General features: G+C 38.9%; 2 protein-coding genes across 4 annotated transcripts; one reads left to right on the top strand and one right to left on the bottom strand.

Moving 5' to 3' along the window:
• Positions 1–204: 204 nt before the first annotated feature.
• Positions 205–13,294, bottom strand: CEP70 (centrosomal protein 70). 2 transcript variants are annotated; one of them, XM_064514658.1, is made up of 17 exons: positions 12,936–13,294; positions 12,291–12,355; positions 11,661–11,760; positions 11,376–11,499; positions 10,865–11,045; positions 10,371–10,540; positions 9,100–9,159; positions 8,198–8,297; positions 7,687–7,775; positions 7,000–7,074; positions 5,677–5,779; positions 4,822–4,992; positions 3,993–4,139; positions 3,291–3,405; positions 1,880–1,994; positions 844–923; positions 205–411 (listed from the first exon to the last, which is right to left on the bottom strand). In XM_064514658.1, the coding sequence occupies exons 1-17, from the start codon at positions 13,285–13,287 to the stop codon at positions 350–352; spliced, it is 2,109 nt and encodes a 702-aa protein (XP_064370728.1). In that variant the 5' UTR covers positions 13,288–13,294; the 3' UTR covers positions 205–349. The 2 variants fall into 2 exon arrangements, with proteins under 2 accessions (XP_064370728.1, XP_064370727.1); XM_064514657.1 differs by having other exon boundaries at positions 3,291–3,459.
• Positions 12,722–19,962, top strand: FAIM (Fas apoptotic inhibitory molecule). Of its 2 annotated transcripts, XM_064514660.1 has the most exons (6): positions 12,722–12,851; positions 14,747–14,804; positions 15,487–15,622; positions 15,996–16,224; positions 17,723–17,772; positions 19,272–19,962. In XM_064514660.1, the coding sequence occupies exons 1-6, from the start codon at positions 12,761–12,763 to the stop codon at positions 19,419–19,421; spliced, it is 714 nt and encodes a 237-aa protein (XP_064370730.1). In that variant the 5' UTR covers positions 12,722–12,760; the 3' UTR covers positions 19,422–19,962. The 2 variants fall into 2 exon arrangements, with proteins under 2 accessions (XP_064370730.1, XP_064370731.1); XM_064514661.1 differs by lacking the exon at positions 14,747–14,804 and having other exon boundaries at positions 12,737–12,851.
• The last annotated feature ends 1,398 nt before the right edge of the window (positions 19,963–21,360 follow it).

The following is a 21,360-nucleotide window of genomic DNA, read 5'->3' on the forward strand; positions in this document are numbered from 1 at the left end:
TAGGTGCTCTAACTGCCCTTTGTCTCATGCTTGCTCTGTACCATTCAGGATGCACAGGGGTTATCTACATTCTCACTTCGTGTTGAGTTTGTTTTCCTTGATTGCTATCAGGGTGTAGCAGTTCTCTCTCTGGAACTTAATAGACCAGTTATCTGTGGTTATAAGAAGTCCATGAAACAATTATTAAGAAAAATAAAAAAAGAATGCAGTGGGCAAGTCAAGCTTTTATTTATGTCAAAATATTCTGAAACTGTCCATTAAGGTCACAAAGGCTAGAGGTAGCTGTATGCCATTTGCATGGTACATTCATAGGTAGGAGAGCTCTTGTTAGGGCAGACAGGACAAATGCTTAACTAGCTACCAATTTCAAATTTTTCACAGTAGGTAAAATATCATCCAGGTTACTGATTTCTGAAACAAAACAAAAAGCAAAGTAGTAAAGCATATATATGTAGAATGTCTTCAGCTTCCACCAAAACTCTAGGTTAAATAGTCAAATACAACTGGTGAGCAAGGAGTACCACAGAGAATAATCTCCTCAAACATATTAGTCCTTTCAGAAAAATCTGCACTTAAGCTAGCTTATCTGATGAGTAATATGATTTGAACACATGCAATCCACTTTTCAATGAAAACTTAACTTGTATTTTACTCGCTTGCTGTGGAAAGATAGAAGACTGAGGCTAGATTTTTGTAGCACCTTTCCCCCCATCTTCCTTGTGTTTTAGACATAAAGATTTGCACATCAGGAGTAAACAAAATACTTGTTTGCTATTTAAAATTTGAGGAGGAGCAGTATATTGCGGCATGAAGGTAACTAATGTTGTTGCAAATATGACTTACCTAGAAGACAGAGCAAATCCTGAATGAGAGCTTGAAATGGTGGAAAGAAGTATTCATGTTCTTCTAGCTTATTGATTATACTGAAATGTGTAAGTGAGACTGTCAGATCAAAGATGCAAAGACAGTTCATCTCCTTGGCTGTCATGCCATACTATGGCATAAGTTTCTCAAAACAACACTACTAAATAGTATGCAACTCCAGCTATGTCCAACATGCATTCTTAAGTTGTGAAACCTGCAGCCAACAACTGCTAATTGTCAAAAGATTGTCTGTTTTTGAAAACTTCACTGTTTCTGTTCTATATACATCCTTCTTCTCTACCTCACCTTGTGTTGTGGCATTTTTGGACTAGAACATTAGTCTGTGTATGCTACATATGCTACTTGGCAGTGGCTGATGCAACTGCTTCAGAGGCAGATGACAAGGAATCCTTTACCAGCAACTATTCTCTAGTTAAAACTGCAATGGAATGGACAAAGGTTGAGGGAGATAGTACTTTTAACTCAGCGTATGTTAGACTTTTTGCCCTCAACCAATATTTTTGTACTCTTGCATAGCAAATTCTGAACATAAGCTCTTACAGCCTGCTACCCATTATATGTATATTTTCATCTGTTGAAGAAGAAAAGAAGACTTGTCTACTTTCCAAAATATTTGTAGGAAGTTTGAGGCATGTGTTCTCACAACAACTAATAGACTTCAGTATTACAGTTGAAACCTTGCAACACTTTATTCTTCCCATCCACATGCAGTATTTGTTATGTCTCCTTGTCTTATTTTAATCACACTATCCAGGAAAGCCAAAAAGGACGTTTTAGAGCCTTCTGGCCTTAATTTTTCTGCTTAGCAGCCTTATCCAATTGGAAGTATTCAAGGATTTGTTTCCTATAGGATAATAGTAATTTCTTTACTGTCACAGCTTTCTAACTTTGTAGCAGATGATTGAAGTCCCTTTCAGTATTTGCCTTAGCCAGTTCTCTCAATTGCTAAACTCAGTATGTAAAGATTTCTCACCAGTGGAATGGCCCCAAATACCTGTGGATGTCTTGAGTCCCCAGAAGCTGCTGCACCTGCTCAGTCACATTTTCATTGATTATGTCACACAGTTTCCCAACAGTATCCACTACCACAGTGGGTGGAGCAGAGTTGTCTGTGGAAAAAAAAACAAAGACTTCATGACTAATAACAGGAAAGTACTTAAGACATAACTCAGTTCTTGCTGGTACCTAAGTTTCATTCAGCTTTCACATATCTAGGCATATGTTTGTTCCTTCACAGAAAACAAAGTACTTGTCCTCAGAAATAAACTAAGTTACTGGAAGCAGAGGATTGCTCATGCATCACTTAGCAACTAAAACATTTGTCAGGGGTGGGTATTTTCACAGCAGAGATGGTACTAAAGTGCATTCTACGGTGTCAGTGGAAAAAAGCTAACTAAAACTATATTAAGTTCCTGTAACACAGGAAGCATAAGCATGGTATGTGGTGTAGGCCAACGAGGAACCTGCTCCATTAGTATTTGATTACTAGCCAGAACTCTGCTTCAGTATTGATTTTTACCTGCTTTGGCTACTCTGATCAAAGGACCAGGCCCCCTTGTCCTCTCCTCCATCAATTGCAGAGGGCCTATTCTTACAGGAAGTATCCTCTGATCTCCCTGGCAGTGTTTCCTAGGAAGACATGAAGCCTTCCCTAATCTCCTGTACTGGCAACAGGCAGTAAATCTGCTTCCTTCTTTGAATGAGGCTCAAAAGGAGACCTTGATATTCCAGGAGCCTTGCCCTCAGGCTGTAAACCCTATGGAGCAGCCATGAGTTCAGGGAAGAGTAGCAGCTACTGTTCTGTAAAAGTACAAAACAAGAAGAGAATGGGTACCTGGAAGTAACTTAAGTAGGTCTTTGTGTACTGGCGCTTAGTTTTTGACTTGACTTAACTTTTTTCCAAAGTTTAGCAGAATAAGAAGTTTGAGAACTGGACATGCTTACACTTGAATGAATTACTGAGGAGAAATCTACAGCACAGGTTGAGCTATTTATCTAAATAACAGCTGTTCCAAATGAAAATATAATCTTCTTAAACTTATCTTTGAAGTAGACAGTGAAAAATGGTTGAGAAGAAATACCAATAAAGTCATCAACTGGGAAACAAAGCTATGTGAAAAAAAAAAATTTCAGTATGATCTGTTATTCCTTTCTTCTGCCACCTTGGTATTCTTCAGCAACTGCTAAACGCAACAGACAACAGCATATGAATAATATGTTTTCCTTATTTAAACTCCCAATTGACAGCAACATATTTTTATCTTTTAACATTAACAACAGTCAAGAACATACCTACTTTACTCATTTCTCAGCAGCTCAATGTATTTTCTATATAGAGATCAGCCTTTCACTTAGCTTCTTACTGCTGTGGAAAGGGTCTGAACACGATAGGTGTAAGTCTTTACCTAGTTCCAGGAGCTCATGGAGATTTCTCATAGCATTGGTCATTTCTCCAAGTTTTGTGTAAACCTCATTCATTCGTGGATAAACACCGTTCAGAGAACTCACATCAAACAACTTCTGGAAGTGAGAGACGATTGCATGCAGTGTTTGTAAGGACGGTGTCTGGCTGCTCTGTAGCAAGCAGAAATAAGCTGTCAAAGTTACTGCTTTAACAAAGCAAGAATTCTTTTAAACCATGAAACATTCTTAAAACTAGTTTATGAAGAAAAGTAGGTGTAACTTCCCTTATTAAATGAAGACATTTCAAATATTGTTATATCCAAAGATGTATTTTAAAGAGGATTTTCAGACACAAGTTTCCAGCAAATCAAAAAATATTCTTTTGAAAGCTTTCATTTCTGTTGCTTGGTAAGTATGTTTATGTATTCTCAGTGCTGACTGAGAAACAGACAGAACAGGATGGTACCTGAGAGACTACAGGGCAATGCAAATTCATTGTTGGTCAAATGACTTTGATTAAAGCAGAGTCTTCACCAAGGTGAATTTATTCTTCATAATAAATAGTCTTTGACTATTGAATGTCTTCAAGCAGCTATTTCTGCAACCCCAGAGGGCTTCCAAATGCACAAATCTAACCAATATGTGAAGAATGCATTTAAGAATTCCAGAGTAACTTTTGATTATAGACTCCTGGTAAGAATTACCTTCTCCTTATTTTCCATTTCTTCTAAAATTGCATCTACTATGAACTGAAGGTCTTCAACTCGTACGGATTCTCTGTTATCCTGGGGATTTGTAACGTGCCAGGGCACCAATTCCAGAGACAGTTTTCTCAAAGACTTATGCAAATCCTTTTAAAAGAGAGGGGACACAACCGTTAAAGTAACTGCTTAAAGTTGTTTTTATTGTACAATCAGGCAGATTTTGTTTCTCATTTGCGAAAACAATACAGACAGTATTGCAGACAGTAAAATTTTAGTTGTCATGGATTTAAACAGAAAACCTTGCTTACGTTCTTTGATTTTTTAAAAAGAGCAGGGATATTCTGAAAACAAAAGTACTTTGTATGTTATTGCTTCAGTAAATATTGGACGAGTTGGTCACAGAGTGTTTGTTTTTAAACAAAATTACTTGTATTTAAATCAAAAAGTTAATGTTCTGGCAAGACAAAAGGGAGAGAGGACGCATCATCAATAATGTGTAAAGTACATAGGCTCCGAAGCTTACACGTGTTATTAGGTACTCAGCCAGTGAACAAAAACGCTTAGACAATAAACACGGAGGAATGTATCAGGCCTGGAGGCACACTGCACATTTTTCGCTTACTATGTTTTAAAGCGTTATACAAATAGATAGCAGAATTCCCTTTAAAATTTAACACCAAGTCAGAAAACAAAACCTACACGCGCACACACACACACACACACACACACACACACACGTGCGCAAGCAAATTATATGTAGGGAGGCAATAAGGGTAGTCAATGTATTAAAAAATTTAAAAATAGAATATAGAGTGCAATAATGTATTACCTTTATGGCCATTAGCTGATCTGCCCACATTTCTATAGTAGGAAGAAGGTGCTCAAATCCACATTCCTGTCCATTCTCTTTAATATAATTTTGGATTGGCCCTCTACTGTGCCTGTATATTAGCGGAGGAGCTCTTGGACTTCTTATAACAGAATCAATACTGGACAAAACCTTCAACACCAAATAAACCGTGTTATTGCTCAGAAATCTACCACATCTTATAATAAAATCACATACCACCACAGTCATAATTTAGTCTAAACATTAAATCATAAATAGCTCCAATATGTTATTATAGCTGAATTTTATAAATGCATTAAATATGTAATAGATTCAAAGATTTAAAAACATACTACCTAGAAGAAATATAAAAATAATGCAAATATACTTGCCCTTCAGGGATATTTAACATTTATCCCCTCATGACATTGTTACTTATAGAGCTTACATATTGCTAATCTTTATTATATTTGTTTTTTAATTCAAAGAAAAATAAAACCCACTATCTCCTCAGGCATTTTTTTGAAAACGTAACAAAAGGATATGTTTTGCACAGGACCTTGAACAGACACCATGTCCTGGAAAGACTTTCAGCTAAATCACTGATCTAATGTTTGCCAAGCTAGTCCCTGCTTCCTTGCTATATTTTAAGGTAGTTTACACTAAAAACAATTATTAAGAATAAGCCTGCATTCACTGCCAAATTCAGAACATTACACATTTTGTGTAGAGGACTTTATATGAACCCTTAGACTCAAAATAGCATGCTTCAGTTTGCATAGTTAAACAAGTCTCATTTATTGTATTACATTATGAGAGTGCTCTATGCATGCAGTACAGATGAAATCTGCATACCTGTAAGTATTGCTGGCAAACTGCCTGCAACTGATCTTCTCCTGTGATACCCTCAGATTCTTTCTTTTCTCTTACTCTTTCTCCAGTGCTACTCCCCGAAGATCTACATGCAAAACACATACAGTAAGTTACACAAGTACCCACAGCAGGAGATGCTTCTTTCAACTAATGTTCTCTCAACATTAGAGAGCTATTTATGTAACACATATACTTGCACCTACAAAGTAAAAATCTCCATTTTATGACGCCTGCCAATAAAATTTCATCAAACTGAACTGCTTGAAAAATATAATACTTAATGTAAATATAAATGTATCTCAAGTTTCCAGGTTGATGTTAATCCAGACTGCACTGCATGTTAATTTAGAAGAGACAACACCAGATGTACAGTTACTGGAGGTTCTATGATGGTCAAATAGTTGAAATCCAGAATTTTACTTAAAATGGTCAAATCTCATGCTGTCAACTACACAGACATTTCGATGTTTTTATAGCACTCTGCGTGCTCACATTCTTTACCTACTGCTCCCTGAACATCTTTCCCAACTTTATATATAAAGCTCACTACCATTCTTGTCACATTTGAAACAACTGTCGGTCTAAAAACTACCATCTAAATCATATCCACTACATAAGACAAGAGACCATTCAAATATATGCAGTGTGAAATGAAAAAAAACAAAAAAAATTTTTAAAGTTTAAGTGATGTCTTTTTCAGGATACATACTATGATATAAAATATTTAGCATTGAGTATACACATGCACAAATGATTAAGTCAAATTACAGATAAAGATACCCTCTATCAATATTAGAGGTCTACTACCTTTAATGCACTTAGCAATATTTCAGAAAAAAGCTCACCAAGTAAACTTCTAAGAATAGGATGGATATAACCTCAGTAGCTGAAACATTTTTGCTAACTCTAATAGTGAAGAATAAATGACTACGAGAAGTAACTATCATTCATAATCCACAATGCAACCAGTAACTTTCTTTATAGCTTGTGGAAGTAGCAAACATCACATTTAGGTCCCATCCATATGGCCTATGATGGCATTCAAATCAAATCCAAAAAAGGACAAAATCAAATAAAAAAGACACACTGCTGTGCACTCCCCCCCTATTTGGGCACCATGCCATGACTTCAGATTCACAGGGCATCTTTGGAGAGACAGTAGCATTTGCTGCCCATAAACCAGGCTCTAAGGAATGGTGATAAGGTACATGCTTTATAAGCCACTATCTACATTACGGGTTGCAGAGTATCTTTGCTTTTAAAAGTTCAGAGGATTCATGAAAGTTACTGAAGAAATATAGTTACTGGATAGTTTTCTTTAAAGTTTTTTCTAGTTTCTTCACTTGGTGCTTGTAAAGTTTTAACTCCTGTGCCGTTGGTCTGTTGGAAAGAAAAAGTACCATATTATATGTCTGGTATTTGAAGACATCAATAAAATTCATTGAAGCAGAACAGTAGAGAGCTCTGCCAATGCTGCAACATCATTCTGGAGACGAAATTCTGCAACATTTCTGTGTGACAACAGCTCTAATGCAGATATCTAACACCATCAAAAAAAATTGCTGGATCAGGCTGTTTTCTTACTAAAAAGGTCTGCATCTATACCTGGTCCAGCAGTTTAAGTGGAAATCATGCTTAGCAGTAATGCTACTAGTATAAAGACTGAGTTTTTGTAAGCATACTGGAACAGTCAGCTCATCAAGAACTCAGGCTCTAACCGCGTGCATTTTTACTGCTTTTGCTAAATAAAGTGCAAATAAATATCAACACAATTGTCAGAGACAATCCACAGCAAAATAACCACTTAACAGTCACTGTTAACAGTGTAGGGAGTGAAAGTTGATTGTTCCTGCTGTATCCTTCTTCTATTAATTGCTTTTAAAGGCAGATTACATACTACACCTTTACAACTGCAGGCGCTTTTGGTTTCTTTCTTTGAAAGCAAAGTCTACTGAAGTGCCTTTACAAAGGATGATATTTATCCTGTCTCACCTTATTTCCAAATCTTTCTTGAGATTTGTATTTTCAAGCAAAAGCTGCTCATTCCTGGCTTTTGTTTCAACAAGTTGATTCTGGAAAGACTGCAACATAGACTGTATTATTTCTTTTTATTTCACTCATTCCATAATCAACAAACTTGAACACTTTGTAGTACGTATGTTTTAAGAGGGATTCCCATTTGCTTTTTATACCAAGTCAGCATGGATGAGGTAATAGTAACCATAAAGAGCATGTTGCACCAGATCACAGGTGAAGACCTGTGGTTGGAGAGGTCTGTTCAGTCCTCAAAGAAATTTCTCAACACACTACTGAATCTGCATAAACAAATAGAGACAGTGAACCCTGCCCAAAAAGCTTACAAACTAAGATGACAAGATGAGAGCGAGGAGATAAAAAAAAAACAAAAAAAACCAAAAAAACCCACCACACACATATTTCTGTGTAGCTTTTCAAGGGTTACCATTTAGAGATCTGCACCGATTTATTCTTAGCAATACTGTACCGTGAGTAGTGCTCTATAATTAGGAGAAGCATCTAGATTTAAGAACTCTTCCCTGCTTTTTACTTCTCTCTGTACACGATCTTCATCTTTTTTGTATTGCCTATTGGGAAAAATAAATTGTTTCACCTTACTGTAATTCAGTTACCTCAAAGAACTAAGTTGTTTTAGTTAGGAGTTATGTATCATAACAATGTGTCTATAAATTGCAAAATAAACAGAATAATAATTCTGCCCTAAGAGCTACTGCTCTTCTCAAATATTTCTGGGAAGCTGTTTCATATACTAATTGAGTATACTTATGCCTCCAAAGAAACTCCAGTACAAGCAAATTCCATTTCAGTTTTCAAGACAATTATCTCAAATTATGGGAATGACTCTCGGGTGTCTGCTGACTTGCTTTGTACCATGTAGGCACCATGACAGAGCTCAAAAGCTGGTATTTCCTTTGTTTAGGGAGATCAGTGAGCTGAGCACAGCCCATATAATAACTGCCTGTGAACCACTGCAAAAGGGGAGGGGAAAAATATATATATTATAGCTCAAGTATCTAAATACCCCCAACTTCCTAGCTGTACTGGCCTCCTGACTGAGTAGCTGCTTAGGCTGACTGACAGCTATTCCCAGGATGAATCCAAACTTCCAAGACCATTACAGTTCTTTGCCGTTTCTTACATGTTAGTGACTTCTGGAACACAGAATACACAAAATTTACCATTACAGGCTTTATAGAAGAACAATCACAAACAGTTATCACTACCTCCAGGAAATGCCCGTTACTCCCATTTTCCCAGCAGGAGATCCATGGCAATGTTCCTGCTTATTTGAATGGGAGCACATCACAGAACTTTGAACAGCAGGACCATGAGGCATTATTAGAGATTAGAATTAAAGATTACACCTACCTTAGCTCCTTTTTCATTTGATTAATTTGAGATTCATAATAATCAATTAGACAAAGAAACCTAAAGAGAAGAAAAATGGTATACTGGGTTTCTAATATTCTCAAAAAATCATGCCTTAAAGATACTGTAGCCAGCCCGTATGTACAGGACAGCTTTACACAACTGCACTGTGTTTCACAAGTGATTGCATCAAATAGTAGTTCTCTCTCACATTGAACACACACAATCACAGCCTTCCAAAGCAGAAAAGCATAGACATTAATTCTGCACCAGACTGAAAGTGGCAAAATTATTCAGGAGACAAAAGCTAAACCCTCCTGACAGCCTCCCCCACCTTGTAGCTCTGTTTACACAGCAAGGCTGTCAGCCTGGCACAGCTCCCAAGTTCTAGGACTGCAGAGACCATTGAGGGAGATCTGAGAGCACAGATCCCACATAGCCTAAGAATATCTGTCTGGAAAGAAACTGAAAGTGTTTTCAAGGTATGTGGTTGCGAAAAATAAAGCCAAAAAAAACCCAACTGAACAGCAAAGAAACTACTTTTACTCTTGGGACGCTCTAAGAATTTTTGTTTTGGAGAGATAGGAGAGAAAAATGCAGGGAAACAAGTTCAGTGATTCCTCTTCTCATTTAGTGAGGGCACAGTAAGAAACAGTCAGGCTGCACAGTCCCTTTGAAGTTTGTTACAGGTTAACATTACCAGCCAAAATTGGCAGACCAAGCCACACCACAGTTAAGTGAGGGGTGTCTGAGGCCTAAGAATTAGCAAGGCTCTGATTTATAGTAGAAGTATGGAGACCTTATCATAAGAGGTATAGAATAGAGTACTTTCAAAGCCTTCACAGAAGTAAATGCAAAGCCTTACACTAAGCCTGCAGTTAGCAGCTGCAAATACTGCTTTCCAAAACTGAAAGATTTTTGTTGTTTCTTTAAGATTTACATTAGAAAAATTAAAATCCCAGAATGAGATCACCCTAGCAGATGCTGGAGTTCCAGACTAAACAGTGTATCATTCCCTTTTCTTTGCTGACACCTAGTGTACAGTGGCTGTAATTTCCACTTTTGTCCAAGGATTTAAGCAGCTCACTTTTAGCATACAAGAAAAGTTTACTGAACTAATGTACCCTACAAGGATTCATATTTCAACTGGCACTCCTAAGGCATCCAGTTTTTTAAAAATCAAAATATTAAAACCAGTTATTTTAAAACATGTTTTTTCATGTAATGATACAGGCCATTCATCAGTATAACAATGGAAGAAAACTGCTTACTGCTGATCCAGAAGAGACTTGGGAGCTCTTTTGCAAAACTGGCAAAACATTTTGTTTTGAGTGGCGACACGCTGCTGCTCCTCCATCCCAACCTTGTACAGCTCCCTCTGCAAATGGGCAATAGTCTCTTCCTGTTCTTGCAGTTTTTCTTGTTGCTCTTGGTATTTTGCCTGTGAACAGGTAACGGGAGCATTCCAAAATTATTCTAACAAACAAGCTGGAGACAACGTTGTACGTGCCCAAGTAGGCACTTGCTCACAAGGAAGCTCAGTAGTTGTTTTTCTAGCCATACTGAAGAGACAGTGGAAGAAGGATACATATATTTTTTTAATTTATTGTTACGAAACTCCATATGGGTTGAAAAATCTAACCTGTAAACAGTGAGGTAACTCTAAGACAAAAGAATTGCATGTATTTTGACCAGTGTCACTATTTTTAGACCTTTTAAATAAAAAGCAAAAGTTTGAGTCCTCAAACAGATTTACCAGAATTACCTGTGAAATCTGTTGATCTTTTTGAAGTTCTCTGACTTGATTCTGTTGCTGACACACTTTAGCTATTGTCTCATCTTCCAGCTGACAAATTTTGGATTTAATGTTCTTCACCACGTTTTCCAAATCATTAGCCCGTTGTTCTTGTCGAGATGCTCGACCTCGTTCCTGACGTACCTCATCTCTGATCAGAGCAAAAAATCAATCCTTGATTTAGAATAAATTCATTTCACAAATACGATGAAGGAGGCACAGGCAGGACAGACGTTATTTGTTAACACTCAATAATGGCCCATGGGAGCAAGTACGGGAAATATTTTGTTATGGGAAGAAGCAGCAGATGAAGTGATGGAACAGCCCAAAAGGAACCGGGCCAACATTGCCACACTCCACAAAAATCCCATTAAAAGGGTCTTGGGCCTCATGTGTCACAAGAGCTCCACCTGGCAGAGAACGGACACTAAAAATACTTTCGGTTTGCATTAGTAAATAAGACCCTTCCACTGAGTCTTACCTAAGCTGGCGATTAGCTTCCATAAGCCCATGCATCATTTTCTGTTGTCGGTCTGTGTCTTCCACCAGTGTTTTTAACGCAAGTCTTATTCCCAGAGAAGACTGATTGTCTAAGACAATCATATCTGGAGATATTTAAAATAAACAGAGTCATAACAGAAGGCTTTTGATAACTGGAGAAGACTGCATCTCTGCCAGCACTTGGAAGTGACAGCTTTCAGGAGGGTTTATGAATTTGGGCTTATACTTTCAAATACAGAAGCTTGTAAAAACAGTATGTCCTTACCTGATGTATTTCTGCTGTTTCCTGGGGCAGCAAAGCTCACAGGTTTCAACCCATGACGCATTAATAGTTTGTTTAAGTTGTCCCATTCTGCTTCTTCCTGCTGCGGTTGGGAAAAGAAGAACAGACAGGAACCTGAATGCTGAATATCAGCTTATGGTCTCCTATGTCTTCTAGCTGTGTACACAGTGGAAGATATCAAATGCCCCAAAATCAAAAAGCAACACAACAAGCACAATCGTTACAGGTGGCCTTAAAAGACTTTTCAGCACGATCTGCAAAAATATTAGGAAAGATGCACTGAACAATATACAGAACATCCCATTTTCCTGATCGGTGTTTTTGCACTGTTAGAGAGAAACATTTTTGCAAATGATAAAAAAAATTATCTTTCTTAAAAAAAAAGGGAATAAATAAAAAAGTGAAAGGCACTCATCTAACTTTAGTACTTTAGGGCAAACTCCAGGCAGCTGGTGCAGGCGGTGGGGCCTGGTCCCCTCCCATCCCAGTGTTCCAGCACGGATGAAACCTCAGAGGATCTGAATGACAGGCTGGGGGCAGCTCTTTTTATATATATTTAACCTTAAAGCAGCATCAACTAGGCAAACAAGCGGCTCAGTTTCATCACCATACCTCTGTCATAGTGAGGGATTTCTGTTCAAACCTGCAGAAAGAGCAGCCCGGGCCCTGATCCGAAGCTGCCCACAGATGAACACGAAAAAAAAAAAAAGAAAAAAAGGAAGAAAAGGGGAAAGTTATCAGGCGTCGGGACAGAGGCAGGCCCACACGTACGGAGGCGCAGCCGCCGGCCCGGGAGAGCGGCAGCACTCGCGCCTCAGGCCGCCGCCCGCCTTCCCGCCCGGCCCCGGGATGGCCGCTGCGCCCCGCCGGGTGGCGGTGGGAGCGGGCGGTGGGAGCGGGCGGGGCCGCGGCGCGGCAGGAAGGCGCCGGCGGAGCGGCGAAGCGGGGTGGGGAACCCGCGTCCCCTCACGGCGCCCGCTGGAGCCGGGGCTGGCGCGGCCGTAGGCGGGCTGCGGCTAACGGCCCGCCGGCGGGGCGGGGCGGGGCGGGGCGGGGGCGCGCGCCGCCTCGCCGCCATTTTGATGCGCGGGGAGCTGCGGGGGAGGGGGGCGGTGAGGAGGTGGTTGCGGTTGTGGTGTCGGTGGTGGTTGCAGCGGCCGGAGTCCCGCGCAGGTAGGAGCGGGGCAGCCAGGCCGGGGCTCGCCCGCCCGCCCGCCTGCCTCCCTCCCTCCCTCCCTCCCCTCTGTGCCCGCTCACCCGCGGCGGCGTCGCGGGCAGCTGCCCGCCCAACGCGGGGAGGCGGCTGGGAGCGGCGCCTTGGAGACCGCTGGGCGGCGGGAGGCGTTTTGGCGGCCTGGCGGGGGCGAGGCGGCTCGCAGGGCCGCAGCGCCGTGTGCCGCCCGGGGGGCGCAGAGCGGGGCTGCCGCGCCGGGGGGCTCTGCCGCGGCCGCCTCGCTGCTGCCGCTTGAAGCGCTGCCCTGGGCGTGAGGGAGCGGAGCTGATCCGGGGCTGCCTGCCTGGTTCCGCCTCTCCGGCGTTTCTTGTACTTGAGGTCGCTGCTTGCGTTGGTAGGATGGTAGGGACGGACATAAGTCTGTCCTGTGTCCATAAGAGTCCTTTTTTTTTTTTTTTTTTTCCCCTTTCTCCTGTTTTTTTCTTTTTTTCCCTTTTTTTTAAGGCTGGGAGAAGGGAGGTGCAGAAATAACAATTTTTCAGCCTCCCTGATGCTCCCAGAGGATGAGAATATTTATAGAAACCAAACTGTAAACTTCAAAAGCAACAAAAAAACCCGTGTTGTCACCTGTTATTTGATACAGACAACTCACTAATGTGGGAATTAAACTTTATATTCTTAAAAATGAACTTGCAGTCCTTGGAACTTACTCTTTAGCTCATGAGCAGAAATGTGCAGAATTGCTGAGGAAAAACAGTAATACAGCAATGCACTTGAGCATGTTTTAAAATAGAAAGAAGTCACACTGAAGGAGGTTTAATGTTAAATGCATTCTTAATTCTTATGCTGAAGAGAGATCCTAGAACTCATGACTTGACTTCAGTAGATTTTTCAGTGAAAAATACCATTTCTTTACCAAAAGAATGAGTTATTTGTATTGAATTAAATTATAGCTATTGGTAGCTACATTGGATTAGAGCAATAGAACATGCTTTGGAAGAAAAATATAGTACAGTATTTTTACGTGTTTATGTTCCACAGGATTAAATGATTCCCTGACACCTGGGAGGTTAATTATAGCTTATGTGATCAACAGTATATTTTTTTCATTATCTTTTTTTCCTACAGTTCCTACACAAACTATTATGTTTAATGGAAAGGATAAAGATTAAAAAGAGGTTAGCAGTGCTGTAGGAATACATAATGCAGGCACCATCAAAAAACCTTCTAAGTAAGAAATGGTGATTTGTGGTAAATATAGATTTTTATGGTTGAATTGCCAGGTCAAATTGCTAACGTGACTGTTGAAAACTACTACAGTGGTTTAGCAAAGCTATTAAGTTGAAATTGTTGAGTCTGGCTCCAGCGCTTACATTTAGCTGTCTGAGACAAGAACAAGGCTTTCACTGCTCGCAGTATTGGAAGATTTAAATATTACAGTGACTGTGGACCATAAGGACTCCTGCATCCTGTCTGCTCTCCCGAACAGTGTTTGGATTTGATATTCTGGTCTCTGGTGTGTCACAGTTGGTGACTGAGCTGTGAAGTTCTGCATTTGGTTCCTGTTTTGGTCAGGTCTGTTTCTGAACTTTTGCTCACAAATTAGGCAAAGCATTTTTTTCATCAAATAAGTGACAAAGTTATGATGTGCTAATAAAGTTAGGATAAATCGCACATACTAATTTTGTAAAATAATACTTGTATTTGCCTTTTTGTCTAAGAGGAAAAACCAGATTTGTATTACATCATATATATGATAATGCATGATAGTTTACCACACTACTTAAAAAATATCCGTTATCTTAAACAGAGAAAACTAGGAAAATTTAGTTCTCAGCACTTCTCTATTGCTATTCTGCTTTTCTTTTTTTCTTGCTGCTAATTGGATTAAAAGCTGTTTTGGTTACTATGGCATCCCGTGAGGAGATTACTGTCGATGAAGATGAATTAAGGTAAAAAAGAGAACTGCAGTATGAACAGGTTTGAAAAGATCTCCACAGTTTCAGCAGTCACTTATAAGTTTATCTGAGATTTAAAAACAAGGAAAGGATAGCTGAGCATCTCTTCCCCCCCATGGGGAGGAAGGGGAATGTGTGTGTGCACATGCACCGTTGCCTTTCTGAATGATGTAGGTAATATTTACGAAAAATGTTACAGACAAATTTTTTTTAAACAAAGTAGTAAACCTCTGTAATAGCTAAATTGATCACCCCAACTAGTTTGCAAGTTTAAAAAACTGAAAGACTTTCACAGGCCTGTTAGAATACTGTATGTGAGTGACTGCCAAGAAATCACAGAACTGTCCGTAAGCATCTGGAATTTAAGTGTATTTTTTTTAACTCTATTGCCATCTGCCTCGGAAGTTTTAGAGGTTAGATGGATATTTGTTCTTGTATGGTGTTAGTCAAAGTGAAGCTGTTTACCTGTCTTTGTGTTTATTTTTTGTGAATATATTTCATCATATTTGAATGTTTTTTAAAGAGAATAAAAACAATTGGCTACACTTATTCTTTCAAGTCTCATTTTTCATTTGTAAAAGGTGACTTGCTATGAAGTAGTAAAGCTTTGAACTAAATTCAGCAATATTTGAACTCTCTCAACAACAGTTAATTTACTTTGTTGGTGTTTCTGTAGGTCCCGGTACAGCCACGTAGAGAAGATGACAGATTTGGTGGCCGTTTGGGAAGTAGCTTTAAGTGATGGTGTTCATAAGATTGAATTTGAACATGGGACCACTTCAGGAAAACGTGTTGTCTATGTTGATGGAAAGGTGAAATTACTATATGCTCAAAATTCACTATGATACAGACTGTGTAAGTGTGCTTCCATGCAGAATGCATCAGAACAAACAAAAGACTTATAAATGCAAGTGAGGCATGTTCAGTTGGCTGACTTTACACAGTTTAATGAATTACGTAATTCTCTTTCCAGTTACAATTAAGGTATGAGTAAGTATTCATGAAGTGCTTTGCAGTCCTTGGGCAGAGGCACTCTGTACATGCAGAATATTATGTGTTAGTGCATATTGAAATAATAGTTAAGTACTGGGCTGTTGCCCATGTTCTAGTTCAAAAACTTCTCAATACTGAGACACATATTCAGGTTGATTAACTAATTCTCATTGTCTTTGTTTTATTCTACAGGAAGAAATAAGAAAAGAATGGATGTTTAAATTAGTAGGTAAAGAAACGTTTACTGTTGGAGCAGCTAAAACAAAAGCCACTATTAACATTGATGCAGTCAGTGGCTTTGCATATGAATATACTTTGGATATCAATGGGAAAAGCCTCAAGAAGTATATGGAGAACAGGTCAAAAACAACCAATACATGGGTACTGAGTTTGGATGGCATGGAGTGTAGAGTTGTTCTAGGTAAGTAAATATTGAATGACTTCATGTTGTCGCCTTTGAATAAACTTGTGTGCATTTAATAACTGGCAGTTAGGAGAAGGCATAGTTCAGTGGCTAGCACTGTTGCAGTGTAAAATTATGGGTGGTCTGGAAACACTTTGGAATTAGATGCCAAAGCCTGAAAAATAAGGGCCTGGTTAGCTCTGTGAGCCTGATGTTAGTTTTCTGTTCTGTAGCAGCATTGCCTAGAGAAAGATCAGAAGGTGTTACAGCTTCTGGATCCATAGAACTGTAGAACAGCCATAGTGAGACAACTCTTCAGGTGAAGCATGCTCTGAAAGTGTTACCGGTGTTGTGATCAAATTTGCTGTGTGTGTTAGTTTGCTAACCAGGCTTTCCTTCTAAGAATCATTAACCAAAGTCAAGGGATCTTTAACTGAAGAAGTCTGACAGTGTTATTGTACATCTCTTGATAGCATAATCAGCATGCTTTTTTTCTGCATCACTTGCTAACTAAAAAGTTAGTCTGAAAATTTCAGATGACATCTTTTCACTTTCTTAATAGCAAGGCAATACATTTCTTCTGTTCCTTTCACCTTTCCCAAAAATATTACAGGCAGATGGGTAGAAGGAAGCTACTGGGAAACTTGTGTCCGTTTTATCTAGTGGGGGAAGCTTCCATTGCATATTGCTGTAAGGTTAGATCCAGAGATGAGATCTGGGACTATGATTTCTTATTAAACCTAAGGACAGAATGAAAGTCCTAAGATCAAATAAGACTTTGGGTGTTGGGGGGTGGGAGTGGGGGGGAACGGAGAGGAATTTTAATATATGACAGGGCCTTTTCGGTTTACTCACAGTTCTAGTCTCCGTGTACTTAATTGAATGGCAAGCAGGGTTCAGCTCTCTAATCAATGCCAGTAGAGGGCAGTGTCAGTAATGTGAATTCTAGAGCTAATGAACTTAAGGTTGTGCTGGGAAAAATAGAATAATGCTGTTTCAAACAAAACAATTGTAAGATTCTTCGTATTATAGCATGGATGGTACTTGAGTTTTCAAGGAGATTTTAAGAACTCAGAAATTTTGAGGTATTAAGTAAAGCTGCTCTTGAATTAAACATACCTGAAAAAAGTTAAAACCAGAACTTCATTGAATAAATAGTCCTTAAATGTTAGCACGGATTACTTCATTTTTTTTGTCCTCAAGTTTTTCAGTTTGAGGATTTCAGAACAGCTCTGACAATATTCAGAGCAATCCACTGTTAATAGCCAGAGCTAGGGAGAAGTAAAAATGTATGTTTATAGCAAAAGTTGTTTGCCCATTGATGACAGGGCCTTCCATCTCTCCAATTTAAGAACAAGCTATGTAGCCCATGTACTATAGTTAAACTTCTTTTGGGAATTGAAGTAAAATGGAACAGGGCTTGGGGGTTGGGTTTGGTTTGGTTTTCCTAAATCTTACTGTCTGTAGGGGGAAAAAATCTCGTTCTTTTTACTTTCTGTTCTCCTTTCCTTTACAGAAAAGGACACTATGGATGTGTGGTGCAACGGTAAAAAAATGGAAACGGCGGTATGTGATCATTTTCCAAAGCCTTTCTATGGGCTGTGGCTATATAACCAAAGCTTATGGAGATAGAAAAATGGAGATGTATATACATACTGTGGCTTATTTTGCTAATATGTTAGTGAAGCCACAGTGAGTAGCAAGTTACCTCACTTTGCCACAGGGTACAAACGTGTACGTAGACTGCTAGCATGCTGTTAACCATTATGAGCTTCCTTCCCTGTATTTTATAACCGACAGTATTTTGTATTCTGACTTAACAGAATGTCAAAAGTCTACATAAACATAAATAATACTTTTGGTTACACTTTGTAGATAAGCAAAACAAATCTTCTGGGTCAGTTGTTCAGGGTTTTTAGAGAGGACTTCCCACAGGAGTGGGATGGACTCAAGTTTGATGCAGACTGTAGCGCCACCTCATCCAAATCTGGTCATGTTAGTGGTGACAGGAAGTTGAATATCTGTGGTCTTTAACAAGTAGCTTCTCTGCTCCCCATCTAGGAAGATTTAAGGCTGAAGAACCTTGTCAGATTGTCTTGTCTTTCTGCCACTTCTGCATTAATTGTTAAAACGGACTGACAGCTAAAGGCCTTAATCTGTTTGTCTTTTTATTTTATAATGGTTTTCAGTATGCCTATTATGTATGCTTCCCCATCATTGAAAAATATCCTTTCTTACCAGAGAATTGTCACTGTGATTATTATTGCCATGAGTAGTCTCCCATATGAGTACAGAATGTAAAATCAACAGTTTTCCTATACTTGAGAATAGGATGAAAATATTTAGCAAATGTTTCAGTAGTCAGTGGGACAAACATCCTTTCACAGTGAATTAGAGCTTCTGCTCTTGATGGTTCTCAGCCTTTTCTATAATGTAGTTCTGCACTGTAACAACTACACTATGGGACTGTCTTGCAAGCTATGAGTATACATGTTTGTTGAACTGTACTTAAATTAGTAACATACTGTTTTTTTCATTCTCCCAGTGATGATGACAAAAATGGAATAGTCATGGGTGGCAAAATCCAGCTGTATATGCAGGACCTGTGTATCTAAAATGCATAATTATCACTATTAACTCAGGGATCTATTCATCCTACTGTAGAAGGCACCACTAAATCCTTCACACTTTTCTGCCACTTCACTTGGCTTAAACCAGCTCTATTGCAAATCTCAAAATAAAATTGGCCCTTCTATTTTTGTTTTACTGACATGGATCAACTATATTAATTCACATGTTTGAAGAACTCAAACTTTTCCCTTCTTGATCAGGAAAAAATTTGATTGTCATTTAAAAAACACTGATCTCTAACTGGTAGCATTGACAAAGCAATATCTGAGACTTTGCAGCCTTGTTCAACATTTGTGCTGTATTTTGTCACCAGAACCTAGTATGGCTGCTCTAGCTATGGAGCTACAAATGATTGGGACCTTGGGAACAGTCTGCACTGAAATTTTATTTTACTAAAACAGCATTTGTCTATTATATTATCTCCTTTCTCCCAGGGTGAATTTGTAGAAGATGGGACTGAAACTCACTTCAGTGTTGGTGATCACAACTGTTGCATTAAGGCTGTCAGCAGTGGGAAACGAAAGGAAGGAATTATTCATACCCTTATTGTGGATGACAGAGAAATCCCAGAGGCTGTGGAGTAGCCTCTAGTTAACTGATTGTTGTAGGACTAAGATCAGGAATTTTCAATTACTGTGGTAATTATTTTAATATGTACTACTTAGTACATCTACTTTGTGCTGGTTTTATTTTCTAGCTTCTGTATCTGAAATTCATCTTTTTGAGGACCAGATGAAAATAATTATATACAACCTCCTACATAACCCTTTTTATTATTATATATAGAGAGAATATATATATATATCACTAAGTGCAAGGAGGGGAGGTAGACTGAAATAGAAATTATGTATTAGAAAAAACTTTGCTATAAAAAATGCAAGATCCATATTCAGTAAGACTAAATTCTTTTTAAACTGTGGGTAGATGTGGAGTGAGGAGAAAGCACATGCTGGGTACTGGAATAAGCTGTTAAAACTTTCTCCATAACTTTTTCTTCTAGTACACTAATTTCCAGTATTTTTTAGATGCAGTTACAAAAATAGTCATGTCATTCAATAAAAAGATTACAGAAATGCATTGTTTCCAATACTTGTATAATGGTATTAAAATACTGAACAATGAAAACTGTTCTTTCTACATACTTTATTCTTACTCTGAATAAAAGATGATATACTTTGCCAGAAGGAAGCTGGACACCTCCCTAAGGTTTTCTGAAAATTGGTGTCTGTTACAAATTGTTACAGTAGCTGAGAAACTTTCTGTAGTTGAGTTTCCATTCCATCCTCCCCACAACCCCAAAACCTTTTCTGCCATGAACCTCCTCCTAAAAACTGAAATAATCTTGAAGCAAGCTGGAATAAGAGCCCATTCTGATTCAGTGCTGTTTAACAAACCTTAAATCAACAGCAGTATGTTTTCTTGGCAGTACTGCCTGGATAAGAAAATGTGAGGCAAAAACAGGACAGGAATGGAATGGTAAGAACATACTGCTTGAATGGAAAAGCTGAAACAGGAATAGAGTAATTGTCTTATAGCTTCTGGGGTACTGTCTAAAAGCAGCCTTGGGATTTCTGTTAGAACCAAGACTTGTATATATTTCAAAAATCCCTCACAAGGGATTTCTGCCCATCTGACACCAGTGTGCAACAGGTAGTCACAGACAGTCCATGGGGCAGCAATGGAGGTGACTACTAGAGCATACTGGACCCACATATTGCAGAAGCTACCCCTTAGAAACAGTGCAGACATAGCTAGTCTTTAAAAGGAGAAAAAAAATCACAAAACATGAATATATTCATTTAAAGGTTCACCTTACAGTGGTTCTCAAAGTTCTCCACTGGCAACCCCACTTGCAGTTCTGAATTATGCTTTTATAACTGCATTTCTTTGGGGGCTTGGACCTGTTCCTAGCACTATGACTTCCCACCCAGGGAGCTGGAGATGCAATGCAAATGTGTGAACTTACTAACAGGTTCTTCTTGAAAAGTTTCATTAAACCCTGATTATATTTTGGTTTTAGACTACTCATTAGCACAGTCCTTCATGTGTGGCTAAAATGCTTCTCATATGAAAATCTTGTGGTTTTTAATAGTTTTATGCAAGCCCTTCTTCATTTTCTCTCTCCAGACAATTGCAGTGACTTCTCAGTCTAGAAGCAGACCTGATACTGATACACAAGCCCTTATTTCTGTATTTACAGCATTATTCTAAACTGTTGAGTTTAGTTGTTGGCCATATCTGGTATCCTTAAATGCTTCAGACTGGATAAACTTGGTGGCAGCTTTTAGTTTTGGGCAATGGTGTTTGTCTTAAGCCCTGCTAAAGACAGACAAAGTTTCAGGGGTTACTACAGATAATCTTCAAAGTACCCGAGAGCAGCATTGAACCCCTGTTTAAATCTAAATCAGTGTAATAGTTCTTACCCTTTTCTATTGGGTGGCTTCAGGTTACTAGAGAAGTAGCATGGGGACATCCAGCTACAAAGTTGTCTTCGGAATCTCTGAAACCAAGTATTCTGCTTTC

The sequence above is a fragment of the Dromaius novaehollandiae genome, chromosome 7 (genome assembly GCF_036370855.1).
Source record: "Dromaius novaehollandiae isolate bDroNov1 chromosome 7, bDroNov1.hap1, whole genome shotgun sequence".
In the NCBI taxonomy this organism is placed as follows: domain Eukaryota; kingdom Metazoa; phylum Chordata; class Aves; order Casuariiformes; family Dromaiidae; genus Dromaius; species Dromaius novaehollandiae.